The following is a 22,217-nucleotide window of genomic DNA, read 5'->3' on the forward strand; positions in this document are numbered from 1 at the left end:
TTGATGACAATGAAGAGGATTCAATACAATTTTTATTTTAATGGCCACATTGTACACTGTAAACTGTGTGTAATGTTTCTAGATTCTCTTGCTGACTCTCTTCAAGGTGAGGTCACCCATGGTCATTGTCTGAAAAAGAAATGGAAAGTGTTAGCTTTTTATGAATTTGTAGAATCATTGAATATCTCAAGTTGGAAAGCACACATAAGGATCACCATGGTTTTTAGCTCCAAACTGTACTTAGGATCTGGTCTTGCAAATCAAAACAAGACTGATCTCCAGTCTATCTCTCATAAACTGGATTTTTAAAGCTTTGGATTTTTTCATTAATACCCCAAAGCACATAGGGAGAAGCTGGCATCCCTCAGCTGGGATCAGTTTGCCACATTTTCTGCTCTAAGAGTGCCAAGCCCTGGCACATACCTGTTCCTCTGGGTGGCTGAGAACATGCCCTCACTACCCAAAACTTTGAAAAGCTGTGCCTAAACTGGGGTCCTAAAAAGTACTTTCTGGATCATACTCTAATGAGAAACTGCCTTCAGCTGCTGGCTGCAGAGCCTGTGTGCAAGCACGTGCTCTGCTCCAGCACCTCCCAGTGCCTCTGTAGGGCAGGCTCCTGAGGCAGCCCTGCTGTTCCAGCCATTGCCCTTCTACACTTACGTAGGTGATGGTGTCTCCGTTGAGCTCCGTGACGGATTTCATCCCTTTCACCTGTGTGACCAGTTTGTTGTTACCCTCCATCTGCACAACAGCCTGGTGGAAGACAGAAGCATTCATGTTATTGCTGGAGACCACCTCGACCCCTGCATGTTGTCCTTCCCCTGCCACAGCAGGAGGGGACTGCAGAGACACCTGAGCTGCACATCTGAAAAGGCTACAGACAGCACCAGCACCCCCAGGGCAGATGTCACTGATCAATGAAATTAATCAAATAAATAAGACAGCAAAGCCCATTTCTGTTTATCTGTCTTGCTCAGATATAAGATGTGTTCATTTGCCCTTGAGCTGCTGATGTACAGAGGCTAAAAGTCTTCTAATAACTGCTTCCCCCTGGTTTATGCCAAAGAGAGTGCAGTGATGCTGAAAATCATGATGCAGCTCATAGTGCTCTCAGGGCATTTATTTGGTGATCACCCTCCTGCTTTCAAAAGTCCCTGCAATTCCATCTCCTCCTGAGGCAGCGATGAGAGGCAGATTTTGCCAGTGCTGTTGCCTTGACATTCATTGGAAACTAATGTCCAGGAAAGGGAGCACCCAAGTTCAAGGGTGGTAACTCCTCACCTTGCCAAATCATCTCCCCCAGGGTAACCTGAAGCAATGGGAAAGGCTTGCAGAGAAGCTAACAGCTACTGGGACTTAAAAGGAGAGATTTATTGGTTTATGATTGATTATCTGATTTTCTTGCACTACCATTGAGTCAACAAAATTAAGGCAGAGGTATATTTTATGTTGCATCATGACACAAAGTCAATCCCTTTCCACCTCAAATCTTTCAGAACTCTTCCTGTCAAAAATTTTTACCGAAGCATCTCTATCCCCCTTTTCCAAATGGGATATTAAAACACTGGTTTTTAGTGTTTTCCAAAATTACTATTGAAATAGATTCAGAAATACAAGGCTTCTTCTTCGGGAAGTGCAGTGCATTAATTAATACCTGTGGTATGGTCAGTCCCTTTGCTCATATGCAGAGGGAATGGCTGGAATGGAAATTTAACATCCCTGAGCACCCATGGCCCTGGCAGAGGAGGGGCTGCTCACTCACCTTCACTTTCTCTCCAGTCATCAGCTCTATCTCACTCTCCTCCCCAATGGTGAACTGGTTTTTCATCACTTTGGAGCCAGTGGTCACAGTAACCGTGAACTTTTTCCCATCCTGCACAATTTCTGAGATGCTCTTGAGGTCCTTGCCCTTCTGGATCTGGTCCTCAGGGAGCCCTGCCCAGGAACAAGAGACATTTAGTGAACGGTGGAGCCACCTGTGGGCAGATTGCTGCTGCTGAACAAATCAATGTAGCAGGATTTGGGGATATACAGCTGGGAAAATTCCTATTCTAGTGTGGAAAAACCTTTCAATGACGGTGCTTCTCCAAGAACCTGAGTCTGCTGGGGAGGAAGATTAATACTGTCATCCTGAATTTTGTGTGGGAACTAGACATGTCCCGTGTCTTGCTGACCTGACTGGGAGCACAAACACCACCTCCCTGTCTAAGAATAAATCCTGCTTTCCTTCCTTCACTGACAGGCAAGGAAAAATGGATTAAATCAAGATGAAATAAAGGAACAAAGTGTTTTTTTTTTTTTTTATGAGATTCAGGGTTACTCAGAACCAATTTATAAAATCTTTTCCCAAAGCTGAAGGTGATCTGACAGGTAGAGCCCTTCTGGCACATAACTGTACAGAAATAATGCAAAGCCCCTGGATCCCTGCAGGACCACCTTCCCTGTCACAGACACAAGTGAAAATCTATCAGACACATTCATCATCCAGCATTTAAACAACACCAGCTATTTTTCTGATGAAGGGTGGGATGTGAGGCTTTGCAGCATCGCAGCGCAGTGGCTGAGCAATGTCCTGCTTTGCTCTCAAATTTCACAGCCTGATGGAGCAGGTCTGCAGTGCCCCTAAGCCACCAAGGTCCTGCTGGCTTATCACGTGTGTGCAGCACTCAGCCACACTGGCCAGTGGCTGCAGAACCTGCCAGGACTGACTTCCTGCAAGCCATAAAACTTCACCCATCATCTCCTGACCCCCCGCCCCAGACAGAGATGCTTTCTCTTCTATTTGAGATCACATCTCCACACAAACGTATTTAAAATCCCAATAATTACAAGGTGACAGACAGAAATAGGAAATCTCAGAGATGTCTCAATCTACATCATCAGCACATCAGCACAGCTGGCTCCCAAAAATCAGTGGGATCTGCAGAGACAAAGCAATACATAGCACATGCAGGCACATACCAAGGGCTCTCATAAAGGGCTCAAAGTTTTCCTGGTGCTGAAGCTCGTATTTTCCAGTGAAGCTCATGGTGGAAAAGCTCTCTGTGCTCCTAACACAAGAGAAGGTGCCTTGTTGGTGCACAGAGCTTGGTTTTATATCATCCTTCTGCCTTAAAAGTTGGCCAGAGGTAAGATGATGTAATTGGTTTATTGGCATGTTCAAACATTAACGTAAAACTGGGCAATGGTCAGTGATAAATTGTTCTACATCTTACAGACTACAATTTACAACGTGGGGGCAGGGAAAACCCCATAAAATACATTTTATGGAGGTTGCAATATGGCATCCATAAACAAATGATTAAAAAAAATAATAATTGTGCAAAGAGGCTCATTATCAGAGGAACAAGCCAAATCATCTAATGAGTTTGCAGTCTGGAAGCACGTATGCGGAGGAGGAGAATGGGGTGACTGCGTGTCCCCTGGAGCTGACACTGGGGGATTTCTGCTCACTGGTGTGTGCATGGTGGGTCATTAGCCCTGGCAGAATAGTGGCTGCACACTGGCGGGGACTGACTCACTCACAGACCTGTGCAGCACAAACCCATCGCTGTCCTCTAAGAAAAATACTCCAAATCAATTCCTGGCCTTGCACTGGCCCACCTGAAGACTGCAGTTTGAATCAGGCTCCATCTCTATGGTCCTGTGTGGAAAGGGAGCTGGTGCCATTAGTGATCTACCAAATCACTTTCATCTCCTTTTTCCACAGGAGCCACAGTCACTCGTGTTCTGAAAAAGCATTCCAGCCCTTGGAGCTGCAATTCTCCCAAGTGCCACATCAGAAGGAGGGCCAGCAGTAGCCTCCAAGCTGAGCCCAATTCCTACCTCCAAAGCAGGACTCAGAGCTGGGCTCCTCTTCCAGCCTGTCCCTTTGGCTGAGCACCTCAGGATTGCTTCATGGCATCTGAGCATCCATCCTCTGGATCTGAACTCCCAGGCTGGGCTTCTTGCCTCAGTAAATTCCTCCTCCCTCCCAAAGTCAGCTCACATCTTTGTCCTTTTTTGAAGTGAAATAATGTATAAGAATGAAAAAGACCTATCTTCTTCCAATTTGGAGATGCAGTCAGAGCCTTCTGCTGCCGTCTGTCCTGCTGCTGCCACCTCAGCCCCGCTCTCTGGGCTGCAGCAGTGAGCCTCAGTTTCTGGTTAATTAGTCCAGGCAAGATGAGGCAAGAGAGGGAAAACCTTGGCTGGTGGGACGGATAGTGGATGAAGTTGGCTGGGAGGGGGGAAAATCCGCAGGGACATCATCCCTATGCACCATGGAGGGAGCCAGGCAAGTTCAGAGAGCATTCATGGAGGGGTGGATTGACTCAGTAATTTCTCCAAAAAGCTTTTTGTTTTCTTTTTTTTCCCATTTTACCCCTTCAGGAATTATGTCACGTTAGGAACTGCATTTCATTTTTATGCCTGCCTCAGGTGAATAACCCAGTGTCACATGGGGCTGTGCTGACATGTCCCTTTTCGGTGTCCTCTTCATGGGGACAGAGGTGACTGACCTCTTTTGCTGTGTCCTGGCACCACCCTGAGCTGCCAGATCCCTGCCTCCTGTCAGCCAGCATTTTCTGGCCATAGGCTACCTGGAAGCACATGTGTGCCTCCCACATTTTCATGCCCTGGACCTCCAGCTGCTCCTCCAGGCAATTCAGGTTCCCTCTCTTTGCATGATGGGGAGAGAGATTAGGCTTGAAAAAACTGCAGAGTTCCCAAGCCCACAGTGTCCACGGAGATGAAGATCCTAAGGGCTGGATGTCACTCATCAAATGTTAAAAGGGGAATATAATTCTCCAGGACTCTTGGTAACAGGGCAGAAATTTTTCCATTCACAGAAATGGACAACTCATGAGAGAATTCACCCCATTTGGAACCCAAGTTGTTTTCTGTAGGTATCCTCTCCTCCTCTGCTTGCTGTAAATAGCTATAACAAACCTGTGCTCCTTATTTGCTATTGCTAAGTGGGGTCACTGTTAGAAAGTTTGGAAATGTGACCAGCTGATTTTTGATCAATGAACAAAATTAAAACCTCTTTGTGTTCTGTTGGACTCAACGTTCTTTTATTTTCTTTAGCAAAGATATACAGTTCTAAAGAAAGGAGAAATGTTTATTGAATGAAATTTGGCCAAGGTAATTATTATCTAGCCGGGCCTGCTGAGCAAATGGCAGGTGAGATAAACTTAATCTCAATAGCAAAGTTCAGAATACTTGTACATCTCCCCAACAGAATATAGCATCTTTTAAAATATGATATCATTTTAACTTTCCAGGACCAAGAAAATGCACTTGATTTGCATTAACACAAGGCCATGTCAACTGATAATTTGATTAAAATAAATCCATACCCTAAAACCTGAATCTGGTTTGTATAAAGGGAAAAGGCATAGATCATTTTCAAAAATTTTTGAAGAAGCTACATCTTGAGGGAAGCCAGCAGGTACTTCTGTCTTTAAGGTGCTTTGAAAATAAAGCAGATGGTCTTAGAAGCTTGTCAGGAAAAAAAAAAAAAAAAGAAAAAAAAAAGAGTGAAGTATCTTATTTTTGCACCTGAAACAGAGATAGGAACATGCAGAATGTCTTAGGCAAGAATATCACCAGTGGATCAGCCACGGTTTTGGCCAAATTTTAAAAGCCACCTCCTCTGCCTACCTGGGCACTTATTCTGGCTCTCCAAGACCCACTTCTTGAAGGAGAGGTGCTCAACCCAAACCTCCCAAACTGCAATTTGTGGCTGCTGCCTCACGTTACATCTTCCATAATAAAGAAGAGTTTGTCTCTGTCACCTCTGCAGCTGCCTGTGGAGCAGTTGCATCCTTTTATGACACCCACTCAACCATTCCCTGGGATTCCTGAGCTCAGCTCTCACTTTCACTCAGTGTCTGGGAAGCCACCCTCCTACCCGCACCCCTTGGTGAGTTGGACATTATACCTAGATTTTGAGGTTTATGGCTCCTAGAGAAGAAAAAAGTCTCTCTGCCTCTTCCAGTTCAAACTGAAACTCTTAAGTTGTGAAGTACAAAAATGACTTTACAGCCAAAGTATGGGGAGAGGCACTTCCTGTAGCCCAGGGCAGGGTCCCTGGCAGCCTGGAAATGTCTTCATGCATCTCTCCTCTATCACCTCACTTGCTTCTCTTATCTATCCCACCAGTGACTCCCCAGACTCCAGTAAGCCCAGTGCCTCAGTGCTTTGGGAAGCCAGGGTTGGGCTCTACACCAAGATTTTCTTGGCTCAAATGTGAAAGACTACAAGCAAGGACCTTTGATGATTCAGTCCTGGATTTTTCTAGTGCAGGTCCAGTTGAACACCTCAAAACCCCTAGCCATTTTTTAAAAAGCTTGGTCTCAAGCTTGACAGTCACGGATCCCCAGGTGGGCTCCCCTCTGTCTCAACCTGTAGTATTCTTGGGTAATTCTAATTCTGCTGCCCTTGAACCTGGAATCTTGGTCTGCTGCCAGGTTTTCACATCTCTGGTATGATTATTTTGAACCTTGAGGAACAAAGGTTTCTTCATCAGGCCACATGACTGCATTGCTTTGAAAGGTTGGATGGGATGGAGAAGATGCTGCTGCTGCTGCTGCTGAGAGCCCTCCATCCCTCTTGGATTTCCTTGTGCTGTGCTACCAAGACAGCTCTGAGATTAAATACAGCATCTTTCCCAGATTCTTCTCTTTTTAAAATGGCCTTGGCTGTCTGCTGAGATTCCTGCCTCCAAGCTGCAGATATGCAAGCGCCATTTCCTATAGGTTTAGATTAGATATGTCATTATCAGAGCCTTGATAAGAATGCAAAAGCAGTAGCTTGTGCAGAGAGCTGCTGCTTGAGAAAGCTTTCCATCCATGCTGATATTCAGAGAAGAGCAGCCCTCAGCCCTCGTCATCTTATTGCAAAGATGCCAAAGAGAGCAAAGGGTTTGTATTGCTTCTTCAAGGTCAAGGTGGCTCTATCACTGATAGCACAAGAGCCTAAGCTCTGCTTATCAATGATCACCTGGGGACCAGAGCTTACAGAAGAGTTGGACTTTGCTGCTGGGATCTTGCTTTACAATAGGAATAAATCTGCTGGCTCTGCCACCCACTTCTCATTTTCTTGCCTCCAACAGTGGTGTAGAGCTGTGGCCTCTCTCCAGGCACAGGGACTCTCTGTTTATGTCCTCAGAGAATGGGTATTGTCTCAGCAGGTTTGGCTTTGGTGGGGTGAGGCTGCCCTCCATCCCACAGCACAGCTGGTGGAGTCAGGGTAAAGGACTGAAAATGGTGCTCATTGCTTATGGAACTAGTTTGTGCCAGGACAAGGAAAGAAAATGTTGGGATAAAAATGGAGCCATTAGCAGTCAATGTTCTTGAGTGAGGAAGGTCTGGAAGAGACCCCCAAAGCAGAGCCAGTGAAGATTTAACCAACAGTGCATCTTACCCCACCACATATCTACAGTGCAAACATTTCCCTCTGATCCAGGCACATGAAGAGCCCCTGAGACACAGTGGGGACAGGAAACTCTTATCTGAGCAAGTGCAGGAGACTGGAGTGTTGGCATGGAAAGGGCAGCAGCCTCCAGGTGCCCACAGGTGGTCAGATGAACTCCAGTCCTGGAGGGACACCTGGCTGTCACTGAGGGCCAGTACTCACCTGTCCAGCTGTGCTCCCCTTTGTCCTGATTTATCAAGCACAGTGGCTCCCTCAGTGCTCCTCACAGAGGGTTGCAAGTGATTAGTCAAGGAGAGCATCTCAGGGCCAGACAAGCGTGGGGAGGAGCCTGTTCCTGTCTCTTCCTGAGGCAAATATATAACCACAATCTATAATCTATAAAATGAAGGAAAGTCCAAGCAATAACCAAGACCTTCCCTAGCAGACAGTGATCCTTGGCTGGGGAAAGCAATGAGCCAAGAGTGATGCATCATGCAGAGGGTCAGTGCTGAGGCAGGACACAGCTGTGAGGAGGGCAGAGAATTGCAGGGAGTCTGACAGCAACTGAGCCTTCACCAGGTTCAGGGCCATAGAGGTGCTCCATGGGGAACAACCATGGTGCCAGCAAGACCAGAGCTGTGGACAAAGCCCAGGATTGTCACTATCCATGTTCCACTTGGTCCTGTCGTGTTTTTATAGTCGAAGTGCCTCCCTGAGCTCAGGTATCCTCATTTTGCACCTTATGGAGCCTGACTTTTGCAAAGTCACCTGGAGAAGCTGATAAAGCATCTTTGTCCACTCCCTAACTGGGGGTCACAGAGCCCACATGCTATGGGATTGCAGATTTTGATAAAAAATGTGGCTACGGGGTACAATGTGAATTTCAGCATAGTAGAACCAGATTGCACAACCTTCTCCAGGACACAACAGTTCCTCAAGTATCCCACCAGGGATGCCAGCACTGCACAGTTCCTTGAGCTCCCTTTCTGCTCCTGCCTTTATGAGTGGGTCCTGCACTTTGGCCTACAAGACCCAAACCACAACACAGATGTCCTTGACTGGTTGTGAAACACCTTGCTCTGAAGCAAGAGTGCTGCACCCAAATGTGGGGAAAGGGCCAACATGCTGGCAGCTCCTTGCCCTGCAAAATCACCAGAGGTGGAAAACTCTCTGTGTGCACATTTGCAGATGAGAGGAGGTGATCCATGTGGAAGTTCTGCCTCACGTCAGGTGAGATATTGGCAATTTAGATCAGATTTAGAAAGTGGGGGAAAGAGCCCCTTTGCTGTAACAAAGATGCAGCTTTGTCCAGTTTAATTTATTTACAGTCATACATTTCTGTCTTATATCTCCTTGACACGAGGCTCAAATAAACAATTCGGCGTGCATGTTTGCCTGTGCAGCTGCAGACATTCTGCAAACTTCCTTAGCCCCCTTCCTGGTGTAGATTCTGACTCTGACCAAGTTGTGCCTGCCTCTAAGAAGGAACAACTGAAATACTCTGATTCCTGGCCAGAACCTTGCAGTTTTTACCTAGAATCTCCCTGTTCTCTCTGTGAAAGTTCACACTTCTCTACATGAGAGGGCAGGGGACACATAACTTCAACAATCCCCAGTGATAAGCTCCTGTAATTTTTCTCAGCCAACGTAACACACTTCCCACTGGGAAGTACTCTGTACAGGGCAGTAAATGGCATTGCAAAATCCCAAATATCCTGGTCACTGCCTTTCTGGACCTGCCTGGTGTTGTCTGGGTCACCTACATGTCTGAAAGCTTTTGCTTGAATGCAGTTTTCAAGCCCCAGACAAATTGTGGGTAAAGACGGACTGGGAGTATTGGGGACATTTTTTTCTGCTCAGGGTTATGTGTTACTTTCTTATGAAACGTGGTGCTTTTTGGACCTGCATGAGAGTTGGGGTCCTTTCTGAGTGTCTCACTGGGGATAGGAGGAATGGAATTCCAGGATGGAATTCTGGAGAAGATGGGTATACATGAAGAACCTGAGGAATTCTGAAGAACCTGAAGAATTCAGGAGAAGGTGGGTGGACATGAAGAACCGATGAGCTCTTGCATCAGCTTTGTATCCAACCTTCCTGCCGCAGGACACCACATGCTTCCTTTTACTCAGCTCCAAAACTTTGTTGAGGTGTTTCCCGGCTTTCCTTGGGACAGCATCAGTAACGTGAAGGGCGGAGGGACCTGTGGGAGGGTGGGAAAGGCTGGAGAGGATCAGGGAAAGGGATGTGCACCTCCTCCAGGATGCCTGGACGCAAGGCACTGCCGCCATCTAGTGACTTGGGATTCGCTGTGGCTCCGGCGGAGCCGCTGGTCCACGGCGCTCCTGGGGATGCTCTGCCAGGGAAATGCTCCAGGGACCCCGGCACAATGTGCCTCTTGTGCTTGGGACATGTAGAGGGGGACACTTTGCTGGAGAGGATGGAAAAGCTGCTCAGCAAACACGAAGTTGAGAGTTTTGCTGTGCTTGTCTTTGAGTGCTGCAACGCTCGGGGCTGAGACATGCTATTTTAGGGGGATTGGTGCAGGAAAAACCCTTAATTTTTGTTGTTATGCATGTCTTTCTGCTTCCTCAGTCCTCATCATGCTTTGGGATGCCTTTGGAAGGTGGAGAGGTTGAGGAAATCCCCTGGAGGGATGAAAAAAGATGCATTCCAAAAAAGGAAAAAAAAAAAAAAAAAAAAAAAAAAAAAAAGAAGAAGAAGAGGGAAAGGCAAAGTCTGATGGCAGCTTCAGCTGGGGTTTGCAAATATGAGTGATTCCTGACATATGAGTCCAGAGACCATGAACTGTTCAGGAATGGGCAAAGTCCAAAGTAGAATTGCAAATCCCAGCAGGAATATGGAGGCAGTGAGTAAGACCAGATTAATTAGAGGCTATTACATTTTCCAGCTCTTCATCTGTTGCTGCAGTGGATGAGTCCTGACAGGCAGCATGGGCACACTCCTCCCCTCCTTTTCTTAAAAATTCAAAATAATATTAAATAATCATAGAGTGAATCATGGAATCACAGAATGGTTTGGGCTGGAAGGGACCTTAAAGATCATCTGGTTCCAACCGCCCTGCCATGGGCAGGGACATGTTCCACTAGATCTCAGAGCTCCACCCAAAATGAAATGCCACTCTAAACTGGAGTTCATGGAAATTGTAGGGCTGAGCTTGGGAAAACCTCTCCAAGTAAATGGCAGTGTCATCCTGGTTCGTGTCCCAGGCTGCGTTCTGTGCTCACCTGTGACTGCCACATCAGCAGTCCCTGCACCCAGCATTAACCACTGACCTTGTTAATGAGGGTTGTCACTGCTGATAAACCCAGGGCTTGGACAGACTTGTGGCAACAGCCTCTTTGCAGATACAAAGCAGCAGGTAACCTGGTGTAATAAATTTTTTTTTTACAGGGCTCCTGCATCCCAGAGGGATGTAATGCTGAAGGAATCATCAATCTCATTGTAAGCTCTTCACTTGGAAAAAAAAATTGCATGCATTAATGAAGTAATTTCACATAGCTAAAACATACATTAAAAGAGTTAAACATATGGTAAGTGAATGCCCAAAGGCATGAGATCCCATGCTGGTGGGAATAGGTGAGGTCTCATTGAAGTGTGCTGGGTGACTCTTGCAAAGATGTACATTAAATACTTGCATTGGTAATAAAAACTATCAGCTTGTGCAGTTCTTCCTATGGATTTGCTGTCCTTGTTCCAGCTCAAAGTGTGCTCTGCCTCTGCATGGGCAAGGAAGGAAAATCCTGAGTTCACCTTGCCACACCATCATGGGAAAGGTTAGAACAGTGGTTAGAACAGAGGAGGCAAATCACATATCCTGCAGCTTTTGCCATTTCTTTTATTTCTCTGGACAAAACATAAATAAACATTTATTTATGTTTTGTCCAGAGATACTACTTGCAGTCTTTTTGTGTCAGGTACCACTGGAGCATGTTGAGGAGCTGAGACTCTGTTTTGGAGAGATCAGCCACTCCCCTCAGCATCTAAGTAAATCACCACTGGGAGCTTCCAGTGACTCCAGGGATGGTGATGGGGAGATTTCACCATCAATTTAGGACCAATCCCTGAAGAAGAAGGTCCAGGCATTTGGCTTGCTGTTTTATCCAGAACCTTCTGAAAAGACCTGGATCCACATCTGAGATGGGGACAGACCTCCATTACAGGGTGAGCTCCCCACTGCATGCCTGGTGACTACAGGTACAGGGAGCACTGCAGGGCCACAGCAAGTTTGGGTGGTTCAGGCCTCAGCTTTGCAATGTCATGAGGAACACTGAGCACAGAGATGTGGGGAGATGCAGGCTGGCTGGTGATATAATTTATATAATTATAGATAAATAGCTCCCTTCATAGCTGATTTCCTAGAGGTGTGCTCTGCTCTGGCCCACTGCTTGAGCTCAGATATATTATTAAAACGCTTCTGTTTGCTTCCTGCTCTGCTACAGCTGCCCTGTTCAACCTTCAGCAGCACCATCGCAAGCAGCTCTGTCCAGAGCCTGACATTTACCTACTGTTTCTAACTAAAGGCCCTGCAGAAAGAGTCTTTTGGGATGTTGGGTGTAGAAAAGTCATTTTTCACACCACTGCCCAGGGCAGTGACTGGACCACTCTCCACCAGATGTTTTTCTCATTTCTCCAGTTAGAACCATAAGAATAAAGAGAGGTGATGTATTTAGTGTCAGACTCCAGTGCTTTGGCAGGTGGCATGTCCTTTGCTGCAGATGTGGGCTCCGTGGCTCATAGCAGGCTGTTATCAGCCATCCTTTGTACCTCCGCTCCTGCCTGGCTGGGCTGAAGTCCTTTTGCTTTCTCCAGCACTGAGCTGTGTCCTGGGTTTGTGCAGCCACCGGCCCTGTGCTGACTTTGCCCCTCAAAAAATGCTGATTATATTAAAATGAAAAGCAGCTAAGGAATGCACAGCTCTTCCCTGCAAAGAACTGGATTTTTTTGCACAAGCCCTCCCATGTCTCCTCTCTCCCCCGTGCCTCAGTTTCCCCGTTGATGTGCCAGGGCTGTTGGGAGGCTGAGCAGAGCTGAGCTCCAGACTGATTGTGCTTGCAAGGGATTTCTGGGGTTTCCTGACCCAGACCCTTCTTTAAGTAGCTTCAATCTCAAATTTAAGTCGAAACTCTCGGTTCAATCAGGTGTCTCCACGTTTCCCCACTCGAACTCGGAATGTCTCCAGGATTATGACCCTGGACAAGAGACCACAAGGTCTCCGTGCCCTGTGCCTGATCACTCTCAGGTTAAAAGCTGTCTCCTAATATTTAACCAGATTTCCCCCGAGCGGCAGCTCGCACCTGCCGCCCCTTGTCCCGACTCCTGCCGCCGGCAGAAGCAGCAGAGCTCCGTCTCTCCCGAATATTCCCACCCCAGGCTTGCTGCAGGCCGTCTCTGCCGGCGACACCGGGAACACGGGCGGGTGGCACCGGGGACACGTTTGCCGTGAGCACAAGGGCAAAGGGTGGCCGGGCTGGACGCGGTGGCCGCAGCTTCTGTGGGCTCTTCCCTGCCGCGCTGAGGGGCGGCAGCGCTGGCCCGGGGCCTGAGGCGGGCACAGCCCAGGGGGACACAGGGTATGGGGCACGCACGGCCGGTCCCAGCAGCGCCGCCGGGATTTGCGCCTGTCCGGAGGGTTTAGCTCAGCCCTTCCTGTGCTGCGTCAAATCCTGTCCTTAGTTTAACCCCTTTGTACAAAGTCAGCCTCCTCTGAAAACGCAGCGATCTCTTTTTTAACTTAAAGCTCCAGCTTTTGCGAACAGCCCACAAAGGTTCATGACCTGCTTCTGCAGCGACTTGTGCGCCGTCAGGGCTTTTCCTCGGGCGGGAGGTGTCTCCCCGGGCAGGGTGCAGGGACAGCCGGACAAGGAGGCTCCAACCTTGGCACAAACCCAGGCAGCCTTTCCACCCTCCTGCAAAATGCCGAGTGCCCTGCGCTGACCCTGCCTGCTCCAGCTTCCTGTGGGAGGAGGTGGTTTGTTCCCTGGGGAGTTCTCCCTCTGCCCACAGGGGAAGTTTTGGAGGGAGTTCTTTTGGGATGAGGGGCTGTTGCTGGTGTGGGGGTGCTTTGGGTCGCTGGCAGTGATCGCGGTGCCTCCTCAGCAGCCATGGAGTATGTCAGCACACGGGGAGGCGCGAGGGCCGTGGACTTCGAGGGAGCCCTTTTCTCGGGCTATGCCCCCGATGGAGGCCTCTTCATGCCCCGGCACATCCCCTCGCTGCACAGGGACACCCTGCAAAGCTGGAGCAGCCTCTCCTACCCTGGGCTGGTGAAGGAGCTGTGCTCCCTCTTCATCCCGGCCACGCTGGTCCCACGGAACGCGCTCAGCGGTGAGCAGAGTGGGGAGCTGCTCGTGGACAAGGATTTGTGGGGTGTGGATGCCTCTGCCTGCCTTTCCCCCATCCTCTTCACAGCCCCCAAGAGAAGGAGCCTGCTGTACATTGCCTGCTCCTTTCTGTAGCCTGCTCTCCTCTGTCACCTTGCTGGCACTAGTGGAAAAGGTGTCCCCTGTGTAAAAATAGGGGTTCTGGTGACAGCAACAAGCTGATGTTGTGGCCCTGCTCACTGCTGGGGCTCCCTCTACGGCTTTCTGCTGCTACACGCTTGCCTAGACATGTTTTTAAATGTTCTTAACACTTATAAGCTATCTTTTCCACCAGAGGGCAGCTGCAACCTCTGTCTCAACAGCTCGTTGGTGTAAAACTCGGGTTTCCTGTATTTTATGTATTAATATAGTTTTCTGATTGTATGGCATGCCCCCTGGGATTACTTAGCACAGAGTTATCAAACAGCATGAAGCTGGGCTGGTTCATTGCTAATAACCACAAATAACCTTTAGGGTTTCTGTCACTGCACAGAGCCTTTGGTTGTGCAGAAAGGTGCCCAGGAGCACAAAGAGCACAGATGCAGGAAGCCACGGGTCAGAAAAAACACTCCTTTCATTTAACAGGCTATTTAACCATTTTCCCTCTAGAGCTGATCGACAGGGCCTTCAGCAGATTCAGACACAAGAATGTTGTGCATATGTCCAGGCTGAAAGATGGGCTGAACATTTTGGAGCTCTGGCATGGTGTTACCTATGCATTTAAGGACCTGTCCTTGTCCTGCACAGGACAGTTTTTACAGTATTTCTTGGAGAAAAAACAGAAGCACGTCAATATTCTGGTGGGTGAGTATGACTCCTTGGAGGTAAGGTTCTTGGGCAGGCCTTTACCTTGAGAGCCATCATCCTACAGCCCTACCCAGAGATGACCCAGCATGGTATTGCCTCATAATCTCCAGGCAATGCCAAAGTGGCTGCTCTGGCCACAAACATCTCATGGAGCATCTCTGCATCTTTTTCTTGAAGTGCAATGATTCCGGTTGGATTGACACAGCAATTTTTTGCTTTTCTTGGTGCTTCCTCACTTTGAAACAGGGACTTCAGGGGACACGGGGAGCTCGGCCATCGAGAGCGTGAGAGGGCAGAAGAACGTGGACATCTTTGTTCTGCTGCCCAAGGGGCTCTGCACCCAGACACAGGAACTGCAGATGACCACTGTCATTGAAGACAACGTCCACGTCTTTGCTGGTTGGCACTGCTGTTTGGACTGTCCAGCTTATGTCTCTGCTGTGTCAAAACCTTGACCCTAAAAGTCTGAAGGGGCCGCTCAGTGGGATTTGCAGCTTTAGCAGCTGCAGCCAGCTGAGTCATTGCTCTTACCATGCCCAGACATCTGGCTAACAGGAGACAACATCCCCAGTTTGACAACCAAGCAGTTTAAGGCTTCTTTTTCTCCTGGCTGTAGATCAGAGCTGCCTCCATGCAGGTGGTTGGTGTTTGGCTGAACTAAATTCAGCACCATTTTTTGTCACTAAAAGGATTTGGCGCCACCCCTTCCCTCTGTCCTCTTGCCTTCATGGGTGATCCACCTCCTACCACTGTGCCATCTCCATGGGTTGGCATCACCACTGGGCACTTGAGCTGCTTGAGTTCCCATGGACTCCTCTCTGCTCAGCCTGGTCTCACCTTGGGATCTCACAAGGGGATGCAGCATTTGCCTTCCTGGCAAGTTTCTATTTGGTAGAAGCAAGAACCCAGAGTGCTGTGTCTGCAGAAACCACCTGACATCCACAGGGTGCCACTCAGGCCCTGTTCACACAGCCCCCAGGGCAGATGGGCACCTCCTGGCCACAGCAAACCCCAGGGCTTGAGACCAACCGTACTTCTGAGCAGAAACACCTCGTGCCTGATGCACTGCTGCTGGCAGATCTAATCTTTCCTTTCTCCTTTTGACAGCTCATGGGAACAGCGATGAAATCGATGAGCCGATCAAGGAACTGTTTGCTGATGTCGATTTTGCTGGAAAATACAACCTGATGAGCTTGAATTCTGTCAATTGGTCCAGGATTATGGTGCAGATTGCCCACTACTTCTATGCTTACTTTCAGTGCACCCCATCCCTGGATACCACCCAGCTGCCAACGGTGGAAATTGTTGTGCCAACGGGAGGAGGAGGAAATATCACGGGTAAAGGGAAAAAGAGATGGGTTAGATAAGAGAGAGAGAATGCTCTGATCTATGGACCAAAAGCACTTTGCAGATACTGGGTATTGCTATTTATTAAAACACCCACTCTCTGGTAGGATTTCTTCAGAACCACTTATATTTTATTACTCATGTATGGTTATTACTCAATTTAGGTGTCACTGATGATTTGCAAGGTGCAGAAAAACCCAAACCACTCTTTGATGATGACTGTAACTATCTTGAGGATGGGCACATTAGGAGAGGACAGAATGCGTTTGATGCAGAAAAGAGGGAAAATGCTGTGGCTCTGATTTCTTAAGTGAGACATTAACAGAGGTGTGGAGTCCTGCCTGGTCCTCTCTGGTTTGCATGGTAATGCATGGTCAGGACAACCACTCTTAATTGCATAATCTGGCCTTCTAAATGAGAGTCCTTGATTGCCTCAGTCCCAAAATAGGTGTAGAACTGTCTTATGAAAGCAGTGAAGGATTTTATATATTCACTGCTCTTCCAGGCTGCCATCAGAGAGGCAAAAACCCAAAAACTTCATCTCTCTTGCCTGTCAGCTGCCTGAACTCTGTGTCCCCTGCCTATCCACCAGCAAAAGTGGAGATAAGCAAGGGTCTGTGTTCAATGTGGAGCGTTGCATCCCTGGATTTTAAAGTCAGATATCTCAGAGTCCACTAGGGAATATCATTTGTGCCTACTTCTGAACTGGATGCTCAATCAATTTGTACAATGATTTCTTTGCTAAATCTTCTTCAACTGTTTCTTCATCAAGCACTCATGCATTTTTTCACTTTTTTTCCCTAGCTGGCTGTATTGCCCAGAAAATGGGTCTCCCAATTAAACTTGTTACTGTGGTGAACAGCAATGACATCATTCATAGGACTGTTCAACATGGAGATTTCTCACTGGCAGAGAGTGTGAAAGCTACGTTAGCATCAGCCATGGATATCCAGGTATGTAGTGAACTGGGCAAAATGCAAAAATAGAAAATATTGCTGTTTTTTTTAATCTTGTACTCTGTTCTGCCTGTCAAATTCTGCCACTCGATGCATTAGGAGGTGTGACTCATATTGACCATTTATGCTACAGACTGCTGAGCTGAGATAGATCAAACTCCTTCTCCCTCACTTTTCAGGGTCTGACTTTCTGATCTTCGTTGTTGAGTTCAGGGTTTCTGGGGATCATTCTGTGCAAGCTTAGCAAGACAGGGACATTTCTACAACACGAGACAACTAAAGAAGTAAAAATGCCATCATGTCAGAAGGGTTTTGTTGATGTTTCTGAAAAGCTCCACAAAGAGCAGGAGGAGAGACTAGGAAGGAGGTAGAGAAGTCCAGAAGAAATGTCTTGTTCATGGCTGCCTGCAGCTTGCTCAGAGCAAAACAAGTCCCAGCAGGCAGGGAAAGCCCTCAGAAAGAAAAGTCATGGAGGTACAGAAACCAAACACCTGGAAGCACATACCTCCCTTTTCATTCCCACCCTGGGATCCCCAGGGATTGGATCTGCTTCCAAACAAGTGATCAAAGTGGGAAACCCTTGGTGTTGTATCTCTGTGGTCTTAAGCTACCTGGATTTTCCAAAAGCTATTCAAACACACAGGGAGGACTTGGGAGTCTGGAGGGACTGCCATGCTTTGTAGTCACTAAGTCCCCATGTCCCTTTCAGCAGGCTGTGCTCTGCAGCTTGGCTTTCCTCCTGAGCCAGGAATTTGTGGGGCTTCTCAGAGCTCCAAGGATAATTTGGCATCTCTTTCAGCCCGTCTCCCTTCAGTAGCACTGGTCAGCAAGTGCCAGACTTTGGGATCTTGGGGACAGAGTCAGGTGAGGACATTTCCTGAGATGCCTGAGGAGCTACATGAGTGAATCCCTCTGCACATTCCTCTCCTTGGCCGCATGGGATGTCACTGTTCACATATCTGAAGCATCCATGAAAATATTTCTGTAGCTAAAGAGAACACTTGTTCTGGAGGGAAATTTAGGAGGTCTCTGTTTGGGACTTGTTTAAAGCAGGTTCAGCCTTGAGGTCAGGTGGGATTGCTCAGGGCTTTGTCCATTTGGGTATTGGAAACCTTCAAAGTTGGAGAGTGCACAGCCTCCTTAGGTTGCTGCTTCTGCAGACTGGGATAAGGCAGAGAAAACTTTCCTGTTAGATGCTGCCTGAAGAGTTGAAAGTGAAACAGAAAGTCTGGTGTGGATGAACCTTGCAAGGAGCAATCCCAGGACAATCCCAGCAGACACTGTGTCTCTGCAGCCAAGCAGGCACTTTTCTCTGTCCTTGAGGTCAGGAAGAGCCACAGAGCTCATATCCACACTCCAAAACTTTGTCCCCAGCATGACCTGGCCTCCAAACTGGGCCCCAGCATTCTCCTGGAGAGCTCTGGTGGTGTGGGAAGAAGCAAAAGCCTTACTTAGATGGTGAGGCTGGTACTTCACCAGTGCCCTGGCCCAGTTCAACTTACTGGTGTCAACATAGTGTTCTGTAATGGAAACCATAAGGCTGGTGGGAATGGAGGGTGAAGGGGAAATGTGGGAAGAATGTGGGAAAGATGTGGGAACAGCAGAAAGAAGGACAGGAGAAAGGGTGTCAGGAGCACAGTGTTGGAGGCATGTCCAGGAGCAAGTCATGGAAGTCCAGGCACACTGACCTGTATCTTCTCAGGACAGCCTAAAACAGGGGACAGCCTAGAGCAAAGGGCAGGATACACCTAGACTAGACTGAAGATTAGAGGCTGGAGGCTCTGGGAGATGATGGTGGGAAGATGAAGAGCAGAACTGAGCCCATAAGACACCCAGATAAGGACACAAAAGGCTGAGTAAGTCCCGATGACTCGACCAGGTAGGACACAATGGAGTGACAAAAGGTCACAGGTACTGTCAGCTGCTAAAAATTATGAAGAGTTTGTCCAAACCCAGCACTTGAGCCCAGGAGGTGAGATGAGGACTCTGTAAATTGGTGGCCTTGTCCTGTCTGTCCCTACAAAGTATCTCGCCAAACCACCTGGATGAATATTTCTTGGTGCTTGTAAATGTGCAGGAATTAGGGCAGAGAAGTTGGTTTGGGACCCTCCTGTATGGCCTTACACAGAGTTCTGCTGCAGTGTTGCAATGCTGATTGCTACACAGCCATACAGGCCAGTCAGGCCCTATATGTGCCCTATAAATTCATGGAGATTATCAGGCAGCCCTGCAGCAAGCTGGGTGTCTCATTAAGTCACGCAGGAGCTGGGTGACTCACAGCAGCATCTGCAACACTGAGTAAACAGCTGGATATGTCTGGTTCTCCAATACACAGTGTGTTATTAGCCTGGGCTCCTCACAGTGATGGTACAGATGTGGTCAAGCTGTTGATTCATCAGCCATCCCTTCATTTTCTGTTTTAATCTGATGGTCACTGTCAGACTGCTCTGACAGGTCAGAGGTTCAAAAGACATTGTGTTCCCAAAGACTTGTCCTCGGATGTAGGTGAGCAAAGGGAAGACAAAAAGCCCACCCTGGCTTACACCAAGAAAAACAGTGGTAGGACCTCAGCCCTAATGAGACATCAGAGAATCCACAAGGATGCTTCCCCCCCTGTTTGAATTTCCTCACCTCTTGCCTTGTTATCCCAGGAACCTTACAATGTGGAGAGGATCCTCTGGCTGCTCTCAGGCTCTGACAGCCTCCTGATAAAAACTCTGATGGAGCAATTCAACATCTCAAAAAGGCTGAAGCTGCCAGAGGATTTGCACAAAAAGGTCAGTTCCTCATCCATACAACACTGTGCCTGTGTGTGTGTGTGTGTAGGATTATTGCTACCAGGTATTTCCAATTCATTTTCAGAATAAAAAAAAATCATAGTGGAGAGTATGCAACCAAAAATTTAAGCATGACTCCAGAACAGTTTTATATCAATATGTGTGCATGGAGATACTAAAAATCCCTTTTTATTTTTTTTTAAAGGATGCTCTGTCTTTTTCACAAAAGTAACTTAAAAATTACCGCAGTCATTTAGGTAGCATATGTAATTGGCCAGTCCTTGACTGGCCATGCCCTGAGGCATTGTACAGTGGATGCTGGCACAAATTGGGTGTTTGGGAGTGGGTCTGTTGAGTTTGGTGCAGTTCAGCCTTGCTGTTACAGCAAAGGGGAGCACAGACACAAAGCAGAGAGAGATACAAGAGAAAACCAAAGATTTGAGTTGTGATAGGGCCAGGGGCAAAATCCTGCCTTTTCCTGTCCAATTTCCAGTGTGCTCTCCCTCACAGAGCAGCCTTTGCCCAGTGCCTGCTCCTGCTTGTGCTGCAGAAAGATAAATGCTAAACAATTTTGTTATTAAAAGCAAGAAGAGCTGTTACACTGAGATGGATTTTACAAGTCCTCAGAAAGTCCCTCAGAGCATGGAAATAGCAATGCAGGAGGAGGAGCTGAGCCCTGGCTCCTGCTCACCCTCACTCACAGCACCTGTGGGTGGAAACCCCTTGCCCACACTCCATCCCTGTGGTTTATTCCAGCAGTGCCTCATCCCCAGGCTGCAGCAGACCCCCTTTTCCTTCAGTCTCTGGGGGAACCCATTCTCCAGCCTCTCTACTTCCACCTGCTTTGCTGAGTGCCCGTAGCACAAAGCCAGCTGGGCACACATTGGGTGGTGGAGCCCTGTGTGAACTTCCCTGTTTCCCCACAGCTCTCCGAGACCCTGGGATCGTGCTCAGCCTCTGACCAGGACATTGTGGGAGCCATGCGGCGCTGCTGGGAGGAGAACCAGTACCTGCTGTGCCCCCACTCTGCCGTGGCTGCTCACTACCACTACTCACAGCCACACAGGTAGGGAGAGCCATGGTCAGGAGCACCAGGGGCTGCACCATCACTATCCCCTTGCTCCTGCAGCATCTCCAGCCCCAGCTCGCTTACACCATAAATTTTCTTTGCTTGTCTTTCCTTTGCAGCATCCCCCGGTGTTGCTTGGCTCCAGCCTCTGCAGCCAAATTTCAGGATGCCCTTCTCCGAGCTGGCCTGGCTCCCCAGATCCCCCCTGAAATCTCTGCCCTGTCAGCAATGGAGACCAGGTCCACTCCCCTGGAGCGGGGACAGGACTGGGCACAGGTGCTCCGGGGCTGGATTGAAGCTGTGGCACAGCAGTGGGAGGCACAGGTGGGTCAGTCTGCACCCCTGGGCAGGTAGTCACACGGACCTGACTGCTGGGCACAGCTGGACAGTGCCTCCCAGGGCTCATTCTCCCCTCCCAGAAAAGCCCTGTCTTATGCTGGGAGTCTCCATGCAATGATGTATTAGCAAGAATTCACTTCCCTCTGTAATTGTCTATCTCATGACACTTTCAGTAAAGAGTTCAATTATATGGACAATTTCATTTCACTAAAGAGCAATGCAATTGTATCCCTTTTTCCTAATAAATCATAAAATCTGGTTGAAACTTTGAGTAAACCTGTCTGTTCCATTATTACTGTTCCATTATTCTGCTGTTACAGAAAGCTGTCAGCACTACCCACAGCTGCCTGCCTCTTGAGCATTATCCAGTGATTCTGGCTCTGTGCTGGGATGTTCAGCTAAACAATTCCAATATCACCCAAATGCTCAATAGGAAACACATACAAGAGTGGAGTGGATCCACTTTACCCATCCCTGTAATTTAAGCAGTGCCAGGGATTGTTCTCAGGCATTGAAACTTGCTCTGAGATAGTTTTAAATAGCAGATGTTTTCCCTGGACAAGTTTATCTTAAAGAGCTGCTTTCCTGTGCTGTATCTCACAGCTTTTGGTCCTAGTCCTGCTTCAGACTCTTCCCAGGCAACTTCCACTGTAACAAGTAGGAAATGGGAAATTCCCTTTATCTTCTGCCTGAAACTTCAGGTCTTTCAATACCACGTTCTCATCATATACATATAAATACATAAATACCTTGTGTGGGAGCTGCCTCCACAAGTCATGCATCTGGCAGGAATCTCTTGTGCCTAAAAAAGGGGGAAGAAAAATAGGAATAATTATACCAGGGGGGAAAAATCCCCCTTTGCCATCAAAAAAAAATTCCCCCTTTGACATCAAAGGAAGTCCTGTAATGGGAGGATTAATTTGAAGGTTTAGTGGCATTTAACAGGGTAAAAGTAAATTCTGTGAAGTGATTCAGCTTGGGATGTTGCAGAATGTGCGGGAAGAGTGGGAAGCTTGGCCTGGATTGCAAACTGCCTTGCTGGCATCCAGGCAGCCTTTTCCTTGGCTCCCTCCAGCACTGCTGGCTCTGTGCCACCTCCTTCCATCCCACCGAAACCCTGCAGGAGAGGAGGGACCTGTGCCTC

General features: G+C 48.0%; 2 protein-coding genes across 5 annotated transcripts; one reads left to right on the top strand and one right to left on the bottom strand.

Moving 5' to 3' along the window:
* Positions 1-14: 14 nt before the first annotated feature.
* FABP1 (fatty acid binding protein 1) lies at positions 15-3,119 on the bottom strand. The gene is made up of 4 exons (XM_064419009.1): positions 2,962-3,119; positions 1,763-1,935; positions 661-753; positions 15-129 (listed from the first exon to the last, which is right to left on the bottom strand). The coding sequence occupies exons 1-4, from the start codon at positions 3,026-3,028 to the stop codon at positions 79-81; spliced, it is 384 nt and encodes a 127-aa protein (XP_064275079.1). The 5' UTR covers positions 3,029-3,119; the 3' UTR covers positions 15-78.
* A 9,624-nt stretch (positions 3,120-12,743) lies between these two features.
* On the top strand, positions 12,744-21,349 carry THNSL2 (threonine synthase like 2). 4 transcript variants are annotated; one of them, XM_064419007.1, is made up of 9 exons: positions 12,744-12,858; positions 13,519-13,743; positions 14,388-14,582; positions 14,832-14,984; positions 15,693-15,923; positions 16,737-16,885; positions 19,540-19,665; positions 20,592-20,731; positions 20,854-21,349. In XM_064419007.1, exons 2-9 carry the CDS (start codon positions 13,521-13,523, stop codon positions 21,086-21,088), a joined length of 1,452 nt encoding a protein of 483 aa, XP_064275077.1. In that variant the 5' UTR covers positions 12,744-12,858; positions 13,519-13,520; the 3' UTR covers positions 21,089-21,349. The 4 variants fall into 4 exon arrangements, with proteins under 4 accessions (XP_064275077.1, XP_064275076.1, XP_064275078.1 ...); XM_064419006.1 differs by lacking the exon at positions 12,744-12,858 and adding an exon at positions 13,052-13,184; XM_064419005.1 differs by lacking the exon at positions 12,744-12,858 and adding an exon at positions 13,083-13,384.
* Positions 21,350-22,217: the final 868 nt, after the last annotated feature.

This window comes from Passer domesticus, chromosome 4 (assembly GCF_036417665.1).
Source record: "Passer domesticus isolate bPasDom1 chromosome 4, bPasDom1.hap1, whole genome shotgun sequence".
Lineage (NCBI taxonomy): Eukaryota > Metazoa > Chordata > Aves > Passeriformes > Passeridae > Passer > Passer domesticus.

Excerpts from the sequence above, each read along its gene's own strand:
- FABP1 (XM_064419009.1), bottom strand. The coding sequence starts at position 3,028 with ATGAGCTTCACTGGAAAATACGAGCTTCAGCACCAGGAAAACTTTGAG. Across the intron at positions 1,936-2,961 it reads GCCCTTTATGAGAGCCCTTG|GGCTCCCTGAGGACCAGATC; the intron begins GTATGTGCCTGC and ends GTTCCTGGGCAG. Across the intron at positions 130-660 it reads ACGGAGACACCATCACCTAC|ACAATGACCATGGGTGACCT; the intron begins GTAAGTGTAGAA and ends TTTCTTTTTCAG.
- THNSL2 (XM_064419007.1), top strand. The coding sequence starts at position 13,521 with ATGGAGTATGTCAGCACACGGGGAGGCGCGAGGGCCGTGGACTTCGAG. Across the intron at positions 16,886-19,539 it reads CATCAGCCATGGATATCCAG|GAACCTTACAATGTGGAGAG; the intron begins GTATGTAGTGAA and ends TTGTTATCCCAG. Across the intron at positions 20,732-20,853 it reads CACTACTCACAGCCACACAG|CATCCCCCGGTGTTGCTTGG; the intron begins GTAGGGAGAGCC and ends TTTCCTTTGCAG.